Genomic DNA, 19,364 nt, shown 5'->3' on the forward strand with positions numbered 1-19,364 from the left:
GTTTAAAAACTGGGACTGGGACCCAGAAATGCAAGACAAGGCAACACACGGAAGTAGATTAAAACTGGGTCCAGAAAAGGGCAAGACAAGGATAAGGCAAGAACTGGATCCGGACAGGACTAAGAGAAACAAGACAAAGCACAACGATAGGCAAGACAGGGTAGGAGCTAGGCAACAGAATAACAGAAGCAAGACAATACACAGGCAGAACAGGATTCAGGATTCTCAGACAGGCTTGGCTGGAACAGAATTCTGGAACGGACTTGGTTTGGCTTGACTGGAACAGGATTCTGGAACGGACTTGGCTTGGCTGAAACAGGATTCTAGAATGGACTTGGCTTAGCTGGAACAGGAGTCTGAAAGGGACTGGCTTGACAGGGAACAGGATACTGAAAGGGACATGGCTTGATAGAGAGCAGGGGCAGACCTGGCTCAAACACACAACAGGAGCAGAACTTAGCAGAAACATAGCAGGCAAAGGATTAAGCAGACTAAGGGAAGACAAACAAACAAACAAAGAAGCAATGTGCTTACCAGCATCCACAGCTGGAAGGGAAAGGCCAGGCAGATTGAGAGACAGCAGACACACCTGCATAGCAGTGAGGTAATTAAGGACAATGCTGGCTTCTACAGACTCTCAGAATTAACATTAAAGAACTACACACACAGGAAACAGACAGGGGAAACAGGAACAGAGATTGGCTAACACAGAGATTGGCTTAAACACGGAGCTTAACCATAGCAAGAGTCAAAAGCAGGGCTAGACTAAAAGCAGAAGCCAAGGGAAGTCAAACAGATACAGACACTAAGGGCAGGGTGTGGCTCTAGAGCCAGGCCTTCAGGATCAAGCTTCAAAAGCAAACTCACAGAAACAAAACAAAGCATTGAAACACAAGGCGGAAGCAGTCACTAGACCACCAGGGCACTAGTAAGTAAGGGGACGGGAGGCTAGCAATCTGCCCGTTTGTCCGGATTTCTGGACAAACGGGCAGGCTGGCAAAACCCGCCTGGTTGCCCGGACATGCCCTCAAAGAGAGGACATGTCCGGGTAAATCCGGACATATGGTAACCCTATGCTAACATTTTCTGCTAACAAACCAAGAGAAATGTTTTGACGGGTTGACATTTTTGTCGTTCCAGATATGCCTTCAGAAAGCACACAGGCTTGCAGTCTGGAAAACACTCTCTGCAGCTGGGCTGCTAAGATTCTTTGTACTCCAGATCCTGAAGAGAAAGTAAGATACTATCGGGGTTTCTTCCACTCTGGTTTCATACATTTACACATTTATATGGGAAATTTTGGAAAATGTGAAACATTTTAGTCAGATAAAGGGTGTGACACCTTAGGGCATCACAGGAGTGACCATGGGAGGAGATAGAAATGTAATGACCCTAGGAGCACCAGAATAAGAGCATAAAGAAGCCATACTGGGTCAGACCAATGGTCCATCTAGCCCATTGGCCTGCTTCCAGCAGTGACCAATCCAGGTATTCCCAGGGATTAAGATGAGAGTTACCGAGGGAAGCCTAAGGGTTCAGATTTAGAAGCTGGGGGAGCATTCAGCCAAGCTCCAGAGGTTATTAGGGCAATCTAGGGGAGAGTGGTGCGAGACTAGACATAGGCATGCAACCAAGCCCTGGGGATTATTCGGGCCATCCAGAGGAGAGGGGCAAGCCCAGCTATAAAGAAGCAGGACCTAAGCCCCAGTAGCCATAGTCAGGTAAGCAGCTGAGCCCCAGGCAGGAAAGAAGTAGCCCTGGAAATGTCTGTTTAAAGGGGGAAGATGCCTTTGTGAGGAAACTGGATAAGTAAACCTCAATCTGGGAATGAAAGTGAGGAATCTGTATTAAAGCATCCTCCACCTTGAAGCTTGCCCTGAGACATAACCCCCGCTTGAGCCTGCCTGCAGGTAATTTCATAAGGGGACACCTAGTCTGGGCACATTTTCAAGTGCTTATTTGTCTTTATAAATACTAGCATAAGTGGCAGAATAATGCCTATATTGCAGCGAAGGGCGACTAAAATGATAGCGGGGATGGGACGACTTCCCTATGAAGAAAGACTAAGGAGGCTAGGGCTATTCAGCTTGGAGAAGAGATGGCTGAGGGGAGACATGATAGAGGTATATAAAATAATGAGTGGAGTGGAACAGGTGGATGTGAAGCGTCTGTTCACGCTTTCCAAAATACTAGGACTAGGGGGCATGCGATGAAACTACAGTGTAGTAAATTTAAAACAAATCGGAGAAAAATTTTCTTCACCCAACACGTAATTAAACTCTGGAATTCATTGCCGGAAAATGTGGTGAAGGCGGTTAGCTTAGCAGAGTTTAAAAAGGGGTTGGACGGTTTCCTAAAGGACAAGTCCATAACCGCTACTAAACGGACTTGGAAAAATCCAAATCCCAGGATAACATGTATAGAATGTTTGTACGTTTGGGAAGCTTGCCAGGTGCCCTTGGCCTGGATTGGCCGCTGTCGTGGACAGGATGCTGGGCTCGCTGGACCTTGGCCTTTTCCCAGTAAGGCATTACTTATGTACTTATGCAGGTGTAAGTGTCCATAGTTATAATAATTTAAATGCACGCATAGATCACCTATTTTATAGGCTCCACCCAAGCCCTGCCCTGGCAAAGTACACAACGTTCGGTCCAAGTGAGTACATTTACACTAGTTGTTATTTCATGGAGGCCATTTATGCAGTATTGGCTGGATTCAGTAAATGGTGCTCAAAATTTGCCGCAGAAAAAAAATCAGCACTGAACGGTGTTCTGTAATAAGCATTTTTGGGATGTGCTCTCAACTCTGGGCACAAGGAGTTACACCAACTGAAACCAGGTGTAAATGCCAGCGTGCAGATTGTCGCGGACCTCACTATTCTATAACTCTGTGTGTATTTTAGGGAACGGTGCTGGCCCATGTGTGTCTCTGTCATGGCCATACCCCCTTTGCAGACCCACACAGAAACACTTAGGAGCTGTCTATAACTGTGCGTGTAAGTGTGTTTTCACATGGATCTACCATTTCTGCCTTGTGTCTTTTAGAACGCTTTTCTGTGCGGAAAGTTTGGCACCATATATAGGATTCTCCCGTGTGTGACCACTACTCACCAAACTTATTTTATAAAATGATCCCTTTAAGGGAATCCCCCTGCTTCTGGTAAGATTGTAAGGTGTCCCCTCGGTTACCATCATCACTTGATTGGTTGCCTTAAACCTGATCCTAAATTGAGACATTAATAGAGCTGACTATAAAATCAGATTTCCCCCCTTTCTCTTTTTAATGATTCACCATGCTTTAGCAACGTACGAAATATTTGAACTGCAGAATGCTCAAGAATTTGAAATGGTAAAACGGCAGCTGGGACCAACCCGATGCCATTCATGCACAGCCGTTACCATATGGCTGAAAAAGGAGGACAGATTGAGCCAGTCTGGTTTTACTACCTTTGCTTTCAATGGAAACAAAATCCAGACTGGATCAACGTGCCCTCCTTTTTCTGGAGCCATATGGCAACCCTATCAGGGAGCTGGATTCGTTCCCAGCTCAAGCCACTTCCTGAGTCCACTGTGGCAGGAGAGGGAAGGAAGGAGTCAGTAATTGTGCAACAGGGACACCTAGTGGCCAGATTGAGGATCCATGATTAAGACTGCCAACTGCATCCAGATTCACAGGACAGGATGATCAGTCCTGGGTTTATCCCCATTTCATGCAGGGATTTGTAGTCAAGGACGTAGCTACATGGGGCCACCGGGGCATGGGCCCCCACAGATTAGGCCCTGGCCCCCGCCGCCCCACATCAGGTACCTTGTTTGCTGGCAGGGTCCCCAATCCCCGCAGAGCTTTCTTCAGCGCCAGTCGACTCCAGCGCCTTCGTTGTGGGATCATCTGTTTCTGACGCTCTTACGTCCTGCACCATGCATGTAGCCCCGTGCAGGACATAAGGCGTCAGAAACAGATGATCCCATAACGAAGGCGCCGGAGTCGACCGGCGCTGAAGAAGACCTCTTCGGCTGGCGGGGATTGGGGACCCCTGCCAGCAAACAAGGTACTTGATGTGGCGGCGGTGGTTGCAGTTGCGGCAGTGGCTCCAAAGTGGGGGGGGGGGGAGGTCGACGGCGGGGGGAGGCGGTTAAAACAGTGCCCCCCCACCTCGGGCTCTGGCCCCCCCTCCCGCCAAGGTCTGGCTACGCCCCTGCTTGTAGTTCTGATTCCCCGCTGCATTCCCTAAGAAAAGCAAGACTGCAAGTCCTAGCATGCACTGGGGTAAACCAAGGACTGGATCTGGATCCAGTTGCCAGCCTTATCCATGATTGCAGAGCTCCGAAAGAGTCCTTAATGCAATGCACCATGCAAAGGATAGTCACTGCAAGAACTGGACTAAAGTGAGTTGGAAGGGATGTCAAATAGAGGAAAAATCCCCCTGTCATTGCAGATGATGGGTTATGGAGCCAAGTCTCAACCTTGGTTCAGATTGAGCTGGAAGTCCCTCCCCCCCCCCCACCGCAAAGAGAACCCCCCCCCCCCCCCAAAAAAAAAATCTCAGCAAATAACAATTTTGTTTTGCTTATCCTTTTCCTTACCCTATAATTTCCTTAGGGCCCCTTTACAAAGTGACGGTAAGCCCAACACGAACTTACAACTCGCTAAAAAGGAAGTACCACCAGGCTACCACAGCAGCCCTGCGGTACTTCCCACCCCCATTTTTGTAGCGCTGGTGTGTACCCGGCAGTAGTCCAGTTTCCTCCAGGTTACTGTGGGACCCTTACGACCACCTCCCGCCAAATGGGCATACGGCAATTGCTTTACTTGCCCCATGGCCTTTCCTGCAGAAAAGCAAGACCTACATTTTACTCGCTGCAGTAAAAAGGGAGCCTCAGTATACGTGAAAAACACGCCGATGCCAGTGCAGGCCCCCCTTTTGCCGCTCCTTGGGCTTTGTCCTGTGACCCAGTAACAAATCTTTTGCGGCCCACGCATAACGTCCTTACCTAATTGTTCAGAATTGCTCTTCTGTGGCATGGCTCTGGCATGAGCATATCTGTGCTAGTATTTGAGATTCTAAAAAAAAATTTTAAAAAAAAGCAGGCGTGTCCCACAACACAGCAACAAAAAAGGAAGTGGTTCCAAAACAGGTGGTTTATGAAGAAAGCAATAAATGACTCTCAAACAGATTATTTCTGTAGAAAAAACCCCAGACAAAATACATAAAAGGATGAAAAACAATAAACCATCAAACAAGGGCTGTGCAAGCAATAAGAATGAACATAGCTATAAATAAACATCTCTATATATAAAAGGCACCTCCAACGTTCTATGAAGCCTCCAACCGGAACTTGAAGCAGCCGAGATATCCGGTTTGCCCAAGAGTGTGTGCCCCGCCCTCGCGTCACAACGTGATGACGACGAGGGCGGAGCAACACACTCCACGAAACGCCATCTCCCCCTGCCCCTCGCCGGCCATTTTTCACATGCACACCGCATCGCGGAGCGCCACTGACAGCAGCGGACAGGTCCCTGGAGGGGGGTTGGGGGACAGCTGGATCCCTGGCCATGGGTGGCTGCAGGGGGGGCCCGGGGGATGGAGCGACAGCGACAGCAGCGGACAGGTGCCTGCCTGGAGGGAGGTTGGGGGACAGCTGGATCCTTGGCCATGGGTGGCTGCAGGGGGGGCCCGGGGATGGAGCGCCAGCGACAGCAGCGGACAGGTGCCTGCCTGGAGGGGGGTTGGGGGACAGCTGGGTCCCTGGCCATGGGTGCCTGCAGGGGGGGCCGGGGGATGGAGCCACAGCAGCGGACAGGTGCCTGCCTGCAGGGGGGTTGGGGGGACAGCTGGATCCTTGGCCATGGGTGGCTGCAGGGGGAGCCCGGGGGATGGAGCGCCAGCGACAGCAGTGGACAGGTCCCTGGAGGGGGTTGGGGGACAGCTGGATCCCTGGCCATGGGTTGGCTGCAGGGGGGGGCGGGGGATGGAGCGACAGCAGCGGACAGGTGCCCTGCCTGCAGGGGGGTTGGGGGGGGACAGTGGATCCTTGGCCATGGGGTGGCTGCAGGGAGGGCCGGGGGATGGTAGCGCCGCGACAGCAGCGGGCAGGTGCCTGCTGGAGGGGGGTTGGGGGACAGGGGTCCCTGGCCATGGGTGCTGCAGGGGGGGCCGGGTGATGGAGCGGACAGCAGCGGACAGCTGCCTGCCTGCCAGGGGGGGCCAGGGAATGGAGCGACAGCAGAGGACAGCTGCATGCTGCAGGGGGGTTGGGGGACAGCTGGGTCCTTGGCCATGGGGTGGCTGCAGGGGGGGCCAGGGGATGGAGCGCCAGCGGACAGCAGCGGACAGGTCCTGGAGGGGGGTTGGGGGCAGCTGGATCCCTGGCCATGAGTGGCTGCAGGGGGGCAGGGGATGGAGCGACAGCAGAGGACAGGTGCCTGCCTGCAGGGGGGGTTGGGGGGGACAGCTGGATCCTTGGCCATGGGTGGCTGCAGGGGGGGCCGGGGGATGGAGCGCCAGCGACAGCAGCGGACAGGTGCCTGCCTGCAGGGGGGTTTGGGGGACAGCTGGGTCCCTGGCCATGGGTGCCTGCATGGGGGGGCCGCGGGAACAGGACGGTCGCTGGACACAAAAACCATTCCTAGCGCCTGTTTCATCTCTCAAAGAAACGGGCCTTTTTTGCTAGTTATAGCCATTGCTCCGCCCCCAGCGTCATGACGATTGATGCGAGGGCGGGGCCCGAGGTGATTCCCCCCCTCCCTGTCTCCCACCCTGCCAACCCCATTCGTTGTTGTGCCATTGCTCCGCCCTCGAGGGTGGGGCCCGGAGCGATTTTGGTGGCCTCACCACCACGAACCTTCGAACCTTTTTGAAGGAAGTCAGGGCCTGGCTTCACTGACGTCAGTGTCCTCAGAACGTTGAGGGTGAGTTTTTATTATAGTCAGATGTTAAATTAAAAGGTTTGACAGCAATGATCGCACACCAATTGAAAACATTTACAGCGATGTCAAAGTTACAAATTGTTTATTAGAAATAAGCAAAATGCATAGCACTGTAAACGAAAACACATACAAATTTGGGGATTCTGTCAGGTCCCTTGTGACCTGGATTGGCCACTGTTGGAAGCAGGATACTGGGCTGGATGGACCGTCGATCTGACCAGTATGGCTATTCTTTTGTTCTTAATATGGCGTAATTCCAATATCTATCTCAATCAGTCACATTATGATGTGATATGCCACTGTAAGCAGATTAGCTTTTAATGTATGCTGTCAATCTTTTGTTGTCAAGGCAACACTGACGCATCAAGTACAAGAGTATGGAATTCTGGAAAGATCACAGAAATCGGACAGAGCGAACCCTCCAGCGCAGCCCAGCAGAAAAGCAGAGCTTACTGTACTGCATCCTGGGAGAATCAAGAGAGGGAAAGGAGGCACGCTGGTGAGACTGCCATCTAATTCTTGCCAGCAAACAGAGGGTAAAGCTGGAATGGAAATAAACTAGATGAGGGGATGAGTCTGTAAAACCCAATATGTTTCTCTTGAAGATTTATGGAGGAGCGGCCTAGTAGTTAGGGTGGTGGACTTTGGTCCTGGGGAACTGAGTTCGATTCCCACTTCAGGCACAGGCAGCTCCTTGTGACTCTGGGCAAGTCACTTAACCCTCCATTGCCCCAAGTAAGCTGCATTGAGCCTGCCATGAGTGGGAAAGCGCAGGGTACAAATGTAACAAAAATAAAACAGATATTATTGGAGATTCTACATGGAATGTTTCTACTCTTTGAGATTCTACATGGAATGTTGCTATTCCACTAGCTCAAAACAGTATATAATAATCCAGTTTCAAAGTCTTTCTAACCTCTTAATTAATAATCGCATAGATACTCAATCCAAGCATTTAAACATATAGTTATTTTTGAACCTCAGTGATGTAAATCGTCCTTTAAAGTATAGGAACGATTGAACAAAACATCCAATTCTTCATCGGTTCTTATTTCCTCCCTTTCTCATTTTCAATCATTTTCAAGTAATTCTATAAATAAATTTACTACAAAAAACTTATCTTAGTTTAATGATTTTGTCGGACCCAGGGGATCAAACGTCCGACGTGCACGTTTCGCCCATAATAGGCTGTCTCAAGGACATTCCCCTAAAATACAAATAAACAGATATTTAAACCATTACCCCATTTTTGAAGTATTTCTACATAAACAGTATCTAGCATACATTCAATTTTAACCAACCAAACACACTCACCCCGTGCTTATCTTAGCGTCAGCTAGGCAAAAGTTATTGGCCAAGATGGCGCCCGCTTTTTTTCAAACTAATTAAATAGGGTGTACGTAATGACGTTTCTCCAATGTTACAGACTTGTAAGCCCCGCCCCCCAAGGCGTTCCACCGGCAGCCTAAAGATCTAATCACGCTACCGGTGGTTAAGGGGGATTTTTTTAAGTTAGCGAAGTCCATTCAATTTCAATATTTAATCCCATAGGTACTACTGTTTGAAACAAAAAGATATTAAATTGCTCTCTATAGTTCAACAGTTTTTTAATCGACCCACCCTCCTCCCGATAGTCCAAACATTCAATAATTCTCCATTTAATATCCTCCCAAGTGTGTTTTTTCTGAAGCCAGTGATCTGCTGCGTTCGGCACCTAACCCTTACCGTTCAGTGAATCCAGACTGCCCCAATTTGACTGCCCCGATCGGACCGACCGTTCACTTGTCTATTAGATTGTAAGCTCTTTGAGCAGGGACTGTCTCTCTTTGTTAAATTGTACAGCGCTGCGTAACCCTAGTAGCGCTCTAGAAATGTTAAGTAGTAGTAGTAGTAGTACCAAGGGAGCCTGTAAATTTTGAGTAGAGATTTTCGATTTATGTTCATTTAATCGCGTTTTTATGGATCTAGAAGTCCTGCCAATATAAACTAAATTACAAGGGCATAAAATTGCATAGATGACATTCTTACTGTCACAGTTAGTATTCAATCTACTCTTCATAATTTTATCCATATTTGGTACCTTCCAGTTTTCCTCCACTATCGCTCGAGAGCACCATTGACAGTGGCCACAAATAGTTTGCTTGCCCTGCCTGTTCACTGTAGAGTTTTTGTATCAAATTTATTTCTACTAAGGCGTTCTGCCAGAGTTTTACCCCTGGTGTAAGAAATCATAGGTAGATCTTCAAAACATGAATATAACTGCATAATATGCCAATGATCCTTAATCACTTTAGCAATTTTCTGACTTGTCTCCGTAAAAGGTAAAATACAAGTGAGACAATCTTCTTCAAGTTTCGAGGTTTCCTGCAGCAACAGTGATCTCTGAGCAAATCTAGCTCTAGTATATGCCCTTTTTATTGCCACTTTTGGGTAACCTCTTGACAAAAACCTCTCTTTCAGCTCCTTAGCCTGTTTCTTAAATTCATTTAAAGAAGAACAAACTCGTCTGACACGTAGAAATTGGCTAATCGGGAGATTAAACTTCAGATGATATGGGTGAAAACTATTGAAACGTAGAAGAGTGTTTCTACTAATAGGTTTTCGATATAATGATGTAGATAATTTTTCTCCTTCTTTAGAGACTAGCAAGTCCAGAAATTCAATAACTGTTTCATTCATAGTCATAGTAAACGAAATATGAGAATTTATATTATTGAGCCAGTCCAAAAACTTCAATAGATCACATTTCGATCCCATCCATAAAAAGAAAATATCATCTAGGAATCTTCTCCAAAATTTCACAAATTTAAAAAATGGAGATAGGTAGATAGCTTCTAATTCCATCTTTTCAATATAAAGGGTGGCTACAGAGGGGGCTAGCGTTGCTCCCATCGCTACTCCTTGGGTTTGAAGGTAAAACTGTTTATTAAACCAAAAATAGTTTTTACAGATAACCAATTCTGCCAGATTCATAATGAACTCTGTAGAAATTCTTTGACCCTCCGGACGTGCTTCTAAAATCTCTTTAATAGTTCTTAAAGCACCATTCTGCGGAATCTTAGTATAAAGAGATATAATATCTAGAGTAACCAAATAGGTGACCTTCGATACTTCAGATATGTCTTCCAACTGTGTAAGAAAATGAGAAGAATCTCTAATATATGAATCCATTTTCCTCACACGTTCCTTCAAAAAACAGTCTATAAAGATAGACAAAGGTTCCAGAATCGATGATTTAGTGGAGACTATAGGGCGTCCTGGAGGTGTAGACAGACGTTTATGAATTTTCGGTAAAAAATAAATTTTTGGAGTTTGAGGACAATCTTCAATTAGAAATCTTCCTTCTCTAGCCGTGAGCATATTAGTTTTCATGGCTTGAGAGACCAATTCTTTTACTTCATTTTCTAGATCATTTAAAGGATCATGAAGCAATAGTTCATAGGAGCTTAGATCAGTCAATTGATTTTTAGCTTCCTCCATATATTGGGTCTTATCCCATACCACTGTAGCTCCTCCTTTATCAGCTCTTGTAACAATGATGGAAGGTTCATTTATTAGACTGTCCAAAGCTATCCATTGTCTCGTCGTCATATTCGTTTTCAAATCCACAGAACTTAACGAACACTCTAATTCATCCAATTCTCGAAGTACCAGATTTTTAAAAGTAAGTACTATCGGATTAATCGGTCCCGGTGGGTACCATTTCGATGGTGGTTTTACCATTGAAATATCTGGAGCTGATAGTTGATCCATGAAAAAATTTACATTGTAACTTTCTAAAAAACCTATATAAAGCCACTCGCAGATGAAAAGGATCATGACGAGTAGTCGGCACAAAACCTAAACCTAGATTAAGCACATCCAATTGATCCTCTGAAAGCTGAAAAGATGATATATTCACTATTGCTTCCGTACTCTTCGACCTCTGTAGTCCCCCGATCTATTTTGTCCTCTTAACTGTTGTTGTTGTTGTCTCAGTTGAGGTTTCTGCATTCTTGTTCTTATACTTTGATCCCGAAGATCATAAGGTTGTTCATCCATTTGAGTTTCCTGTTCGCGATCACTCCCTGTACTTAAATCTCCACTATCTTCAGAGGAACCTTCAAACGCTACCCTTCTTTTGTTAGGGATATTATTATATTCTTTTCTATTCCAAACATATATTCTACCAAGTTGATAGTCTCTTTCATCTCTTTTCAATTTTTTAATTTTCGTTTGTTTGATAGAATCTTTCATCGTTTGCATCGTTTTTTTCAAATCCTCCAGTTTCTTATCGTAAATTTCTATGGTATCAGTCCCTTTGAGATTTTCTTCCATATTGTTGATGTCAACCCGCAGTTCCGTTTGTGCTTGAATAGTTGTTTCGACTATCAGAGCCATAAGATCACGACTACATTTGTTTAAAATAGCTGACCATTTTTCAACAAAAACCTTATCTGTTACAAAAATTTTAGGTTCTTTAATTATACGCAGTCCTCTAGGTATCCATGATTTTCTAAGGTATTGTGCCAGAGTACTCGCATGCAATTCTGCTCTCAGTAATCTTTTATACAAATTTTCTAAATCCACCCAGGAGCCATGGGGATTGGGGCTTTCCTCCTCATCCAGCAGCATAGGTAGCTGTAGTAATTTCTGAATCTGATCTTCAGTGTATCCTTCAAATGCCATCGTCATATAGTATAACACTAATCAATCGGCAAAAATGATTTTATATATATTCAAACCAGATTTTTTCTATAGCTCAAAACAGTATATAATAATCCAGTTTCAAAGTCTTTCTAACCTCTTAATTAATAATCGCATAGATACTCAATCCAAGCATTTAAACATATAGTTATTTTTGAACCTCAGTGATGTAAATCGTCCTTTAAAGTATAGGAACGATTGAACAAAACATCCAATTCTTCATCGGTTCTTATTTCCTCCCTTTCTCATTTTCAATCATTTTCAAGTAATTCTATAAATAAATTTACTACAAAAACTTATCTTAGTTTAATGATTTTGTCGGACCCAGGGGATCAAACGTCCGACGTGCACGTTTCGCCCATAATAGGCTATCTCAAGGACATTCCCCTAAAATACAAATAAACAGATATTTAAACCATTACCCCATTTTTGAAGTATTTCTACATAAACAGTATCTAGCATACATTCAATTTTAACCAACCAAACACACTCACCCCGTGCTTATCTTAGCGTCAGCTAGGCAAAAGTTATTGGCCAAGATGGCGCCCGCTTTTTTTCAAACTAATTAAATAGGGTGTACGTAATGACGTTTCTCCAATGTTACAGACTTGTAAGCCCCGCCCCCCCAAGGCGTTCCACCGGCAGCCTAAAGATCTAATCACGCTACCGGTGGTTAAGGGGGATTTTTTTTAAGTTAGCGAAGTCCATTCAATTTCAATATTTAATCCCATAGGTACTACTGTTTGGGGGCGGGGCTTACAAGTCTGTAACATTGGAGAAACGTCATTACGTACACCCTATTTAATTAGTTTGAAAAAAAGCGGGCGCCATCTTGGCCAATAACTTTTGCCTAGCTGACGCTAAGATAAGCACGGGGTGAGTGTGTTTGGTTGGTTAAAATTGAATGTATGCTAGATACTGTTTATGTAGAAATACTTCAAAATGGGGTAATGGTTTAAATATCTGTTTATTTGTATTTTAGGGGAATGTCCTTGAGACAGCCTATTATGGGCGAAACGTGCACGTCGGACGTTTGATCCCCTGGGTCCGACAAAATCATTAAACTAAGATAAGTTTTTGTAGTAAATTTATTTATAGAATTACTTGAAAATGATTGAAAATGAGAAAGGGAGGAAATAAGAACCGATGAAGAATTGGATGTTTTGTTCAATCGTTGCTATTCCACTAGCAACATTCCATGTAGAAGGCTGCGCAGGCTTCTGTTTCTGTGAGTCTGACGTCCTGCACATACGTGCAGGACGTCAGACTCACAGAAGCAGAAGCCTGCGCGGCCACACTGGTGATCTGCAAGGGCCGACTTCTACATGGAGTGTTGCTAGTGGAATAGCAACATTCCATGTAGAATCTCAAATAGTAGCAACAGTGGAGGAGTGGCCTAGTGGTTAGGGTGGTGGACTTTGGTCCTGAGGAACTGAGTCCGATTCCCACTTCAGGTACAGGCAGCTCCTTGTGACTCTGGGCAAGTCACTTAACCCTCCATTGCCCCATGTAAGCCGCATTGAGCCTGCCATGAATGGGAAAGCGCAGGGTACAAATGTAACAAAAATAAAATAGATACGATTGGAGATTCTACATGGAATGTTGCTACTATTGGAGATTCTACATGGAATGTTGCTATTCCACTAGCAACATTCCATATAGAAGCCTGCGCGGCCACATTGGTGATCTGCAAGGGCCGACTTCTACATGGAATGTTGCTAGTGGAATAGCAACATTCCATGTAGAATCTCAAATAGTAGCAACAGTGGAGGAGTGGCCTAGTGGTTAGGGTGGTGGACTTTGGTCCTGGGGAACTGAGGAACTGAGTTGGATTCCCACTTCAGGCACAGGCAGCTCCTTGTGACTCTGGGCAAGTCACTTAACCCTCCATTGCCCCATGTAAGCCGCATTGAGCCTGCCATGAGTGGGAAAGCGCGGGGTACAAATGTAACAAAAAAAAAAATCACAGCCGCAGCAAGCCAACAAAACCTGGAAACATTTCCAGTCTAATCACAAGCAAAGCCTTTGCTTTGTCTTACATTCTGTTCTGCATGTGAAAAACTCCAGTACAAGCTGTTCTCACGAAATGCTTTCCATATGACCAGAATAGCGCGTTGTCTGAAGTCTGGCTTCCAGTGCTTTCAGTGAAAACAGAATTCAGTTAGGAAGAAGCTTGCTTAAAAGTTCAAGCATTATGTCTACAATTTAGCTGAAGCCCTGGCTGCACAATGTGTGTTAATATAGAGCAGTAACACACGTCAGACCTTATTGACTTACCACTCAGGAATGCTAAAAGATCAGCAGGTACGTTCCTAAATCTTCACTTCCCCAGTTGTGAAGGACTAAAATACAAACTAACACATGCGTCCAGCTTCTCCTATATGAGCAGGCAGTTGTGGAATGCATTGCCACCTGACCTGAAAATAATTTACAGTCTAATCAACTTTCGTAAATCACTAAAGACCTATCTCTTCAACAAGACATACCACAATGATCCATAATAGGAGCTGGAACACATCATCACTTACTTGATACCCTGAATGTTTTCTCCCTATACCTTATTGCTTAATTCTTTTATATCAGCCATATTCTTTATATAATAAAACGCAGCCTCTACGTTCTGAGGACATTGACGTCGCTGAAGTCACTCACACACCGGTTCGTGGTTTCATGGTGGTGAAGCCACAACATCTTCATGCCCCGCCCTTGCGTCACACGTGATGACGTCGAGGGCGGAACACGAAAACAAATTAACGCACGGGGAGCAGTGTTTCCCTACTCTTCCCTTTCCAACAAATCCCAGCCGCCGCCGACGTGCACATGAACCCGGCCCCTTTCGCCACATAGCCCCGCCCCTTACAACTTACCGCCCCGCCCACGGTACACACACTTAACCTCACCAACCTCCCTCCCCCCCTGTCACCTCCCCTCCCCTTACGCATGTCTCCCTGGTGGTCTAGAGGTACCTGTTCCATCGGCCCAGGAAAGAAAGAGCCCCCTCTTTCCTCCCGTAGCGGTGGCTTCCTTGCTGCATCGTGTGGGAGTCCGGCTCTCGGCGTTTGAAAATGGCCGCCGAGGGTTCAAGCTGTCTCGCGAGACTTCAACTCTCGGAGGCCATTTTGAAACGCCGAGAGCCAGACTCCCACACGATGCAGCAAGGAAGCCACCGCTACGGGAGGAAAGAGGGGGCTCTTTCTTTCCTGGGCCGACGGAACAGGTACCGTAAAGGGAGGGGAAGGGAGTCCCGTGCCCGCCACCGCCCGTTTCATCGGCGCCAGGAACGGGCCATTTTTACTAGTTCTTTATATAATACCAATTGTATCTTTTACTCTGATATGGCGATCTCTTATGTTATCCATGTTCTTTATGTAATATCAACTGTACCTTTTTACTCTGGAATGGCGAATGCCATGACGGAAGATTGTAAGCCACATGGAGCTTGCAAATAGGTGAGAAAATGTGGGATACAAATGCAACAAATCTACTTTAATAAAACTCACCCTCAACATTCTGAAGACAACGTTCTGAAGTCACTCAGTCACTCCCTGAAGGGTTCATGGATTCATGGTGGTGAAGCCACAACACTGACCATGTCTCTCTGCCCCGCCCTCGCATGACGGACCAATCAGAAAAAACACCCTCAACATTCTGAAACACAAAGGACCATCACAACACCATTCCCAGGCAACACTAGGCAACGTAAGACGGACCAATCAGAGGAAACTACGTGACAATAAGGGAGGAGCATTCCCCAGCAGAATGGCTCATTATCTGTGCAGCACGGAGAGCACAGAACCACCGCTGGAACGAGAGAAGAATATTCCTGCTGTGGGTATGTGCAAAAATAGACCGGGGGGGGGGGGGGGGAGAAATTTTAAAATGCCTAATGCCAGTACTGAAGAGTGCCAGAGGGCCTATAGCACAGACTATATTTGGGATCGCTTGACATGGAGTCAGAGGAGCCGGAAAACAACGTGCCCGTCACCATCTGGGACGTGGGCGAACAGGACAAGCTGCGGCCCAGCTGGAAGGATTACCCGTGACCCAGCCAGCAGCAAACAGCGACCAAGGAACCGCGTGTTTCCCAACTCCTTCTCTGCCTAGAAATCGCTGGAGACTGGCTGCCAAACTAACGAAACAACCGCACACCGACGCACCACCTCCATCATTCGAAAGGCATCCACTCTTTCTTCAACAGAAATGCAAACTAATAATACAAAACAAACAAAGAATACATGGTTTCTCAGGCGGCTGCAGGTAACTCCCCACCCCCTTCCTCTTCCCCTTTTGCCGAAGCGGCCAAGGACGTGCCCAACCATCCCCAGCCTCAGGCAAGCTGTCTCCCACCTCGGGGATTCCCCGAGCACCCGGAAAAAGACGGTGCTGATTCCTGCAGCGCATAAATGTTCCAGCATTCCCCTGCAGCCGGTCTGAAATGGACCAAACATACCGGATCACCCCCCCCGACGGCCCGAGACCGTGCTCTTCTCCCTTCCGCCAACTTAAAACAACCATCCCCGTCCTCAGGCAAGCCGTCACCCTCCTCCAGGATGCCCAGAACCCCAGCCCAATGGAAAAAGATGGCGCTGCTTCCAACAGCACATTTCTCTTCCAGTGTTCCCCTACAGCAGCCCTGAAACGGCCAAAAAATACCGACAGACAAAGAACGTGCTCCTCAACCTTCCGCCCATCTAAAACAACACTGCTGCCTCAGCACAACACAAAAAAAAAAAAACATGGAAAAAAAAAACACTCAACAAAGGCTGACCCCCCTACAACCACATTTACATTTCACCAACAGAAAGACCCCCCTCCACAAACCTCCTTGACAGACAAAACCACACACACACAATACAACAGAAACACACCCTCAAAGCCACACACCAATCCAACCCACTTTGCCAGCATAGCACAGCACATCCCCCAACCCCCAAGCAAAAAACAAAACAAAACAAGACACACATCAACAACCTGCACACACACCGCACCCTCACACACTCACACACACACACAATAACTCTGTGACACACACACACACACACACAATAACTCTGTGACACATACACACACACACACACACACAAAAAGCCACATGCTAGCGCCCGTTTCATTGGTTTCGGAAACGGGCCTTTTTTACTAGTAAATAAATAAATAAATATGAAAGGCAGCTGTCATAACAAGGAAGAATAGAATTTTAGTTTTATGACAAGATACGATACTTATATTCTGCCAACTCCCAATAAAGATTCAAAGTGGATAACAAAAACATAAATAATTATAAAAGAAAAAAAAAAGAAAATATTACAATAAATACTTTTTAAACAAATACGTTTTCAGACCCTTGCAAAAAGCATAATAGGAAGAGCTAGTTTTCAACTGTCCCACATATTGCAATCCAGTTTAGGATGGGCTGGAAAGGGCTTCGACGGAGACTCCAGTAATTTGGAACAGAGCCGGGTGGACTTCTTCGTTCTATGTCCGAGAAACACCAAAGAAAGATCATGATCAAGTCTATAATCTCACATTCATTGTTGATTTTAATCTTGAATTGATAACGACTCTGGCTGTTGGGCTGAGTGGATGGACCGTTCAGGTCTTTATCTGCCGTCACTTACTATGTTACCTGTAACGGGGCATTACAGTAGTTGCATGATACCACCAAAGTCACCTCAGCCATTCAATTACAGGTTTTGCTAAAGGTTCATCAACCCACAGTGCACTGGTTCCATGTTGCAGTAGGTCCAACCAATACAAAAACCTCTCTTCCTGTTGCTTCCTTTTTCATTTTCACTGTTAGTCTCAGATGGCCGGATTCAGTGAATGGCACCGGGAAGAATTCACGCTCAGTTCTATTCTTTGAAGGGTGCTCTGAGCTGAGCTGTCTTTATAGGAAATCGTTTACTGCATATTCTTTCACCCGTGAGCACTTACCACCAAGGGCATAACCAGACCTCGGTGGGAGGGGGGGCCAGAGCCTGAGGTGGGTGGGGCACTGTTTAGCCGCCTCCCCTGCCGCCGACCCCCCCCCCCCCCACTACTTTGGACCCCACCGCCACCGCAAAAACCCTCCCCCGTCACCGCAGCTGCCAATACCTTGTTTCTGGCGGCGGTCCCCAACCCCCGCCAGCCGAAGAGTCTTCTTCAGCACCGGTCAACTCTGGCGCCTTTGCTGTGTGATGATCTGTTTCGAACTCCTGACATCCTGCACCGTGCACGTCCTTTATGTAGCCCCAAGCAGGACGTAAGGCGTCAGAAACAGATTATCATACAACGAAGGCGCTGGAGTCGACCAGCGCTGAAGAAGACTCTTTGGCTGGCGGGGGGTTGGGGACCCCTGGCAGCAAACAAGGTACCTGAAGCGGCGGCAGGGCGGGGGGCGGGGGGGGGGGGTCAGTGACTGGGGGGGTCAGATGTAGAGGGGGCCAGGGCTTAATGCTACACCCCTGCTTACCACACAGCCCCCAAATTCTACAACACTGACCCGTCCATGCCTCTTCCATAGCCACACCCCCTTTTGGTTTGCATGCGAGAGGATTTGGGCGCTGTCTTTATAGAATCACGTGCAGCAGGCCAGATCCACTTGCAAATTCAAATTAGAGTCAGTTAACATCAATGATTGTTAATGGCTCATTAACTGATGTATTTGCATACGGATCTCAGTGTCACGCCTAAATTTGGGCAGCATTTATAGAATCTTCCGGAGAACGAGAGGTTAACTCAGCATCTGTCCTGTTCCCAGGAGATTGTACCTGTAATTGAATGCATTTTTTTTTCTGCTCTTGAATGACACAGGCCAGCAGGATAGCACTGTTGCACTCGCTTGCAAATATTGAACTGTGGGCCATGGATCTCTCCTGGGACATCATCGTTCGCTTTGCAACATTCCAGCTGCCGAATGGAGACCGTCTCCCGCGAGAGTTTTTTACTGACTTTGTCAAGGTGGCTGGGGACGAGGCGAAGGTCAGTATCCCTTGAACATTATGCATGACAGGTAAATAACGCTTTCCAGATTCGACACAACATTTTTGCTTTCTCCCCCAGCATTACATGCTACTGCAGAAAAGATTAGTAGAACTTGGCTGCTTTTTCGGAGCGCTTCCAGTTCACAATGGTAAGCACTATAAGATTTTATTCTGTTACTGTCTGGCTCTGACATACGGTTGCCTTGTAAAAGTCCCCACACCCTTGTGCATGATGCCACATGATTTTGTGACTGTTATCATGAGACTTGGCACCTTGGCAATAGGAAACGATGCACTTAAGCTCTTCTGCTGTCAGGTGAGGAAGTGGCACGGCAACATTGCTCTGCAGTAAGTGTAGTGTTTGCCACACTCACTTCCTGCCAGGCTTACTAAGGATTTATCTTAGTTCCCCTACCCTGGTATGCATAGGCGGTCGGTGGCCCAACTGTTTGGGGAGGCTAAAGGGGGTGGGGTTAGGGGTGGGGCCATGGGTGGAGCTTAAATCCATAATTGTCTGATCAGACAGAAATAAAAATAAAAGTCACAATTAATACCTTTTATTAAATTTTGATATTAGATATGTATCATATGTCAAAGAATAAAGTGGTTGCTCAAAGCATATACTAACCACAATCGCTCAACTGCAAAACACTATGCACAACTTTGCGCAAAAACACACTCAGAACCTTACTGTACCATAAATATTACACTGGGCAGAATCTAATACATCAATATACCACCCATACGGAAAATGCAGACCGTCAACAATATGAAACAAGGGATCATAAT

At 46.4% G+C, this 19,364-nt stretch overlaps 1 protein-coding gene across 1 annotated transcript in view; it reads left to right on the forward strand.

Annotated features, from left to right (window-relative positions):
* Positions 1 to 1,142: 1,142 nt before the first annotated feature.
* Positions 1,143 to 19,364, forward strand: part of LOC115462752 (uncharacterized protein HI_0077-like) — a 28,896-nt gene continuing 10,674 nt past the window's right edge. Inside the window, exons 1-4 of the mRNA XM_030192736.1 lie at positions 1,143 to 1,235; positions 7,277 to 7,426; positions 18,406 to 18,573; positions 18,655 to 18,724. Coding sequence (XP_030048596.1) covers positions 1,143 to 1,235; positions 7,277 to 7,426; positions 18,406 to 18,573; positions 18,655 to 18,724 — 481 coding nt within the window. The remainder of the gene's footprint in view (positions 1,236 to 7,276; positions 7,427 to 18,405; positions 18,574 to 18,654; positions 18,725 to 19,364) is intronic.

This window comes from Microcaecilia unicolor, chromosome 1 (assembly GCF_901765095.1).
Source record: "Microcaecilia unicolor chromosome 1, aMicUni1.1, whole genome shotgun sequence".
NCBI lineage: Eukaryota > Metazoa > Chordata > Amphibia > Gymnophiona > Siphonopidae > Microcaecilia > Microcaecilia unicolor.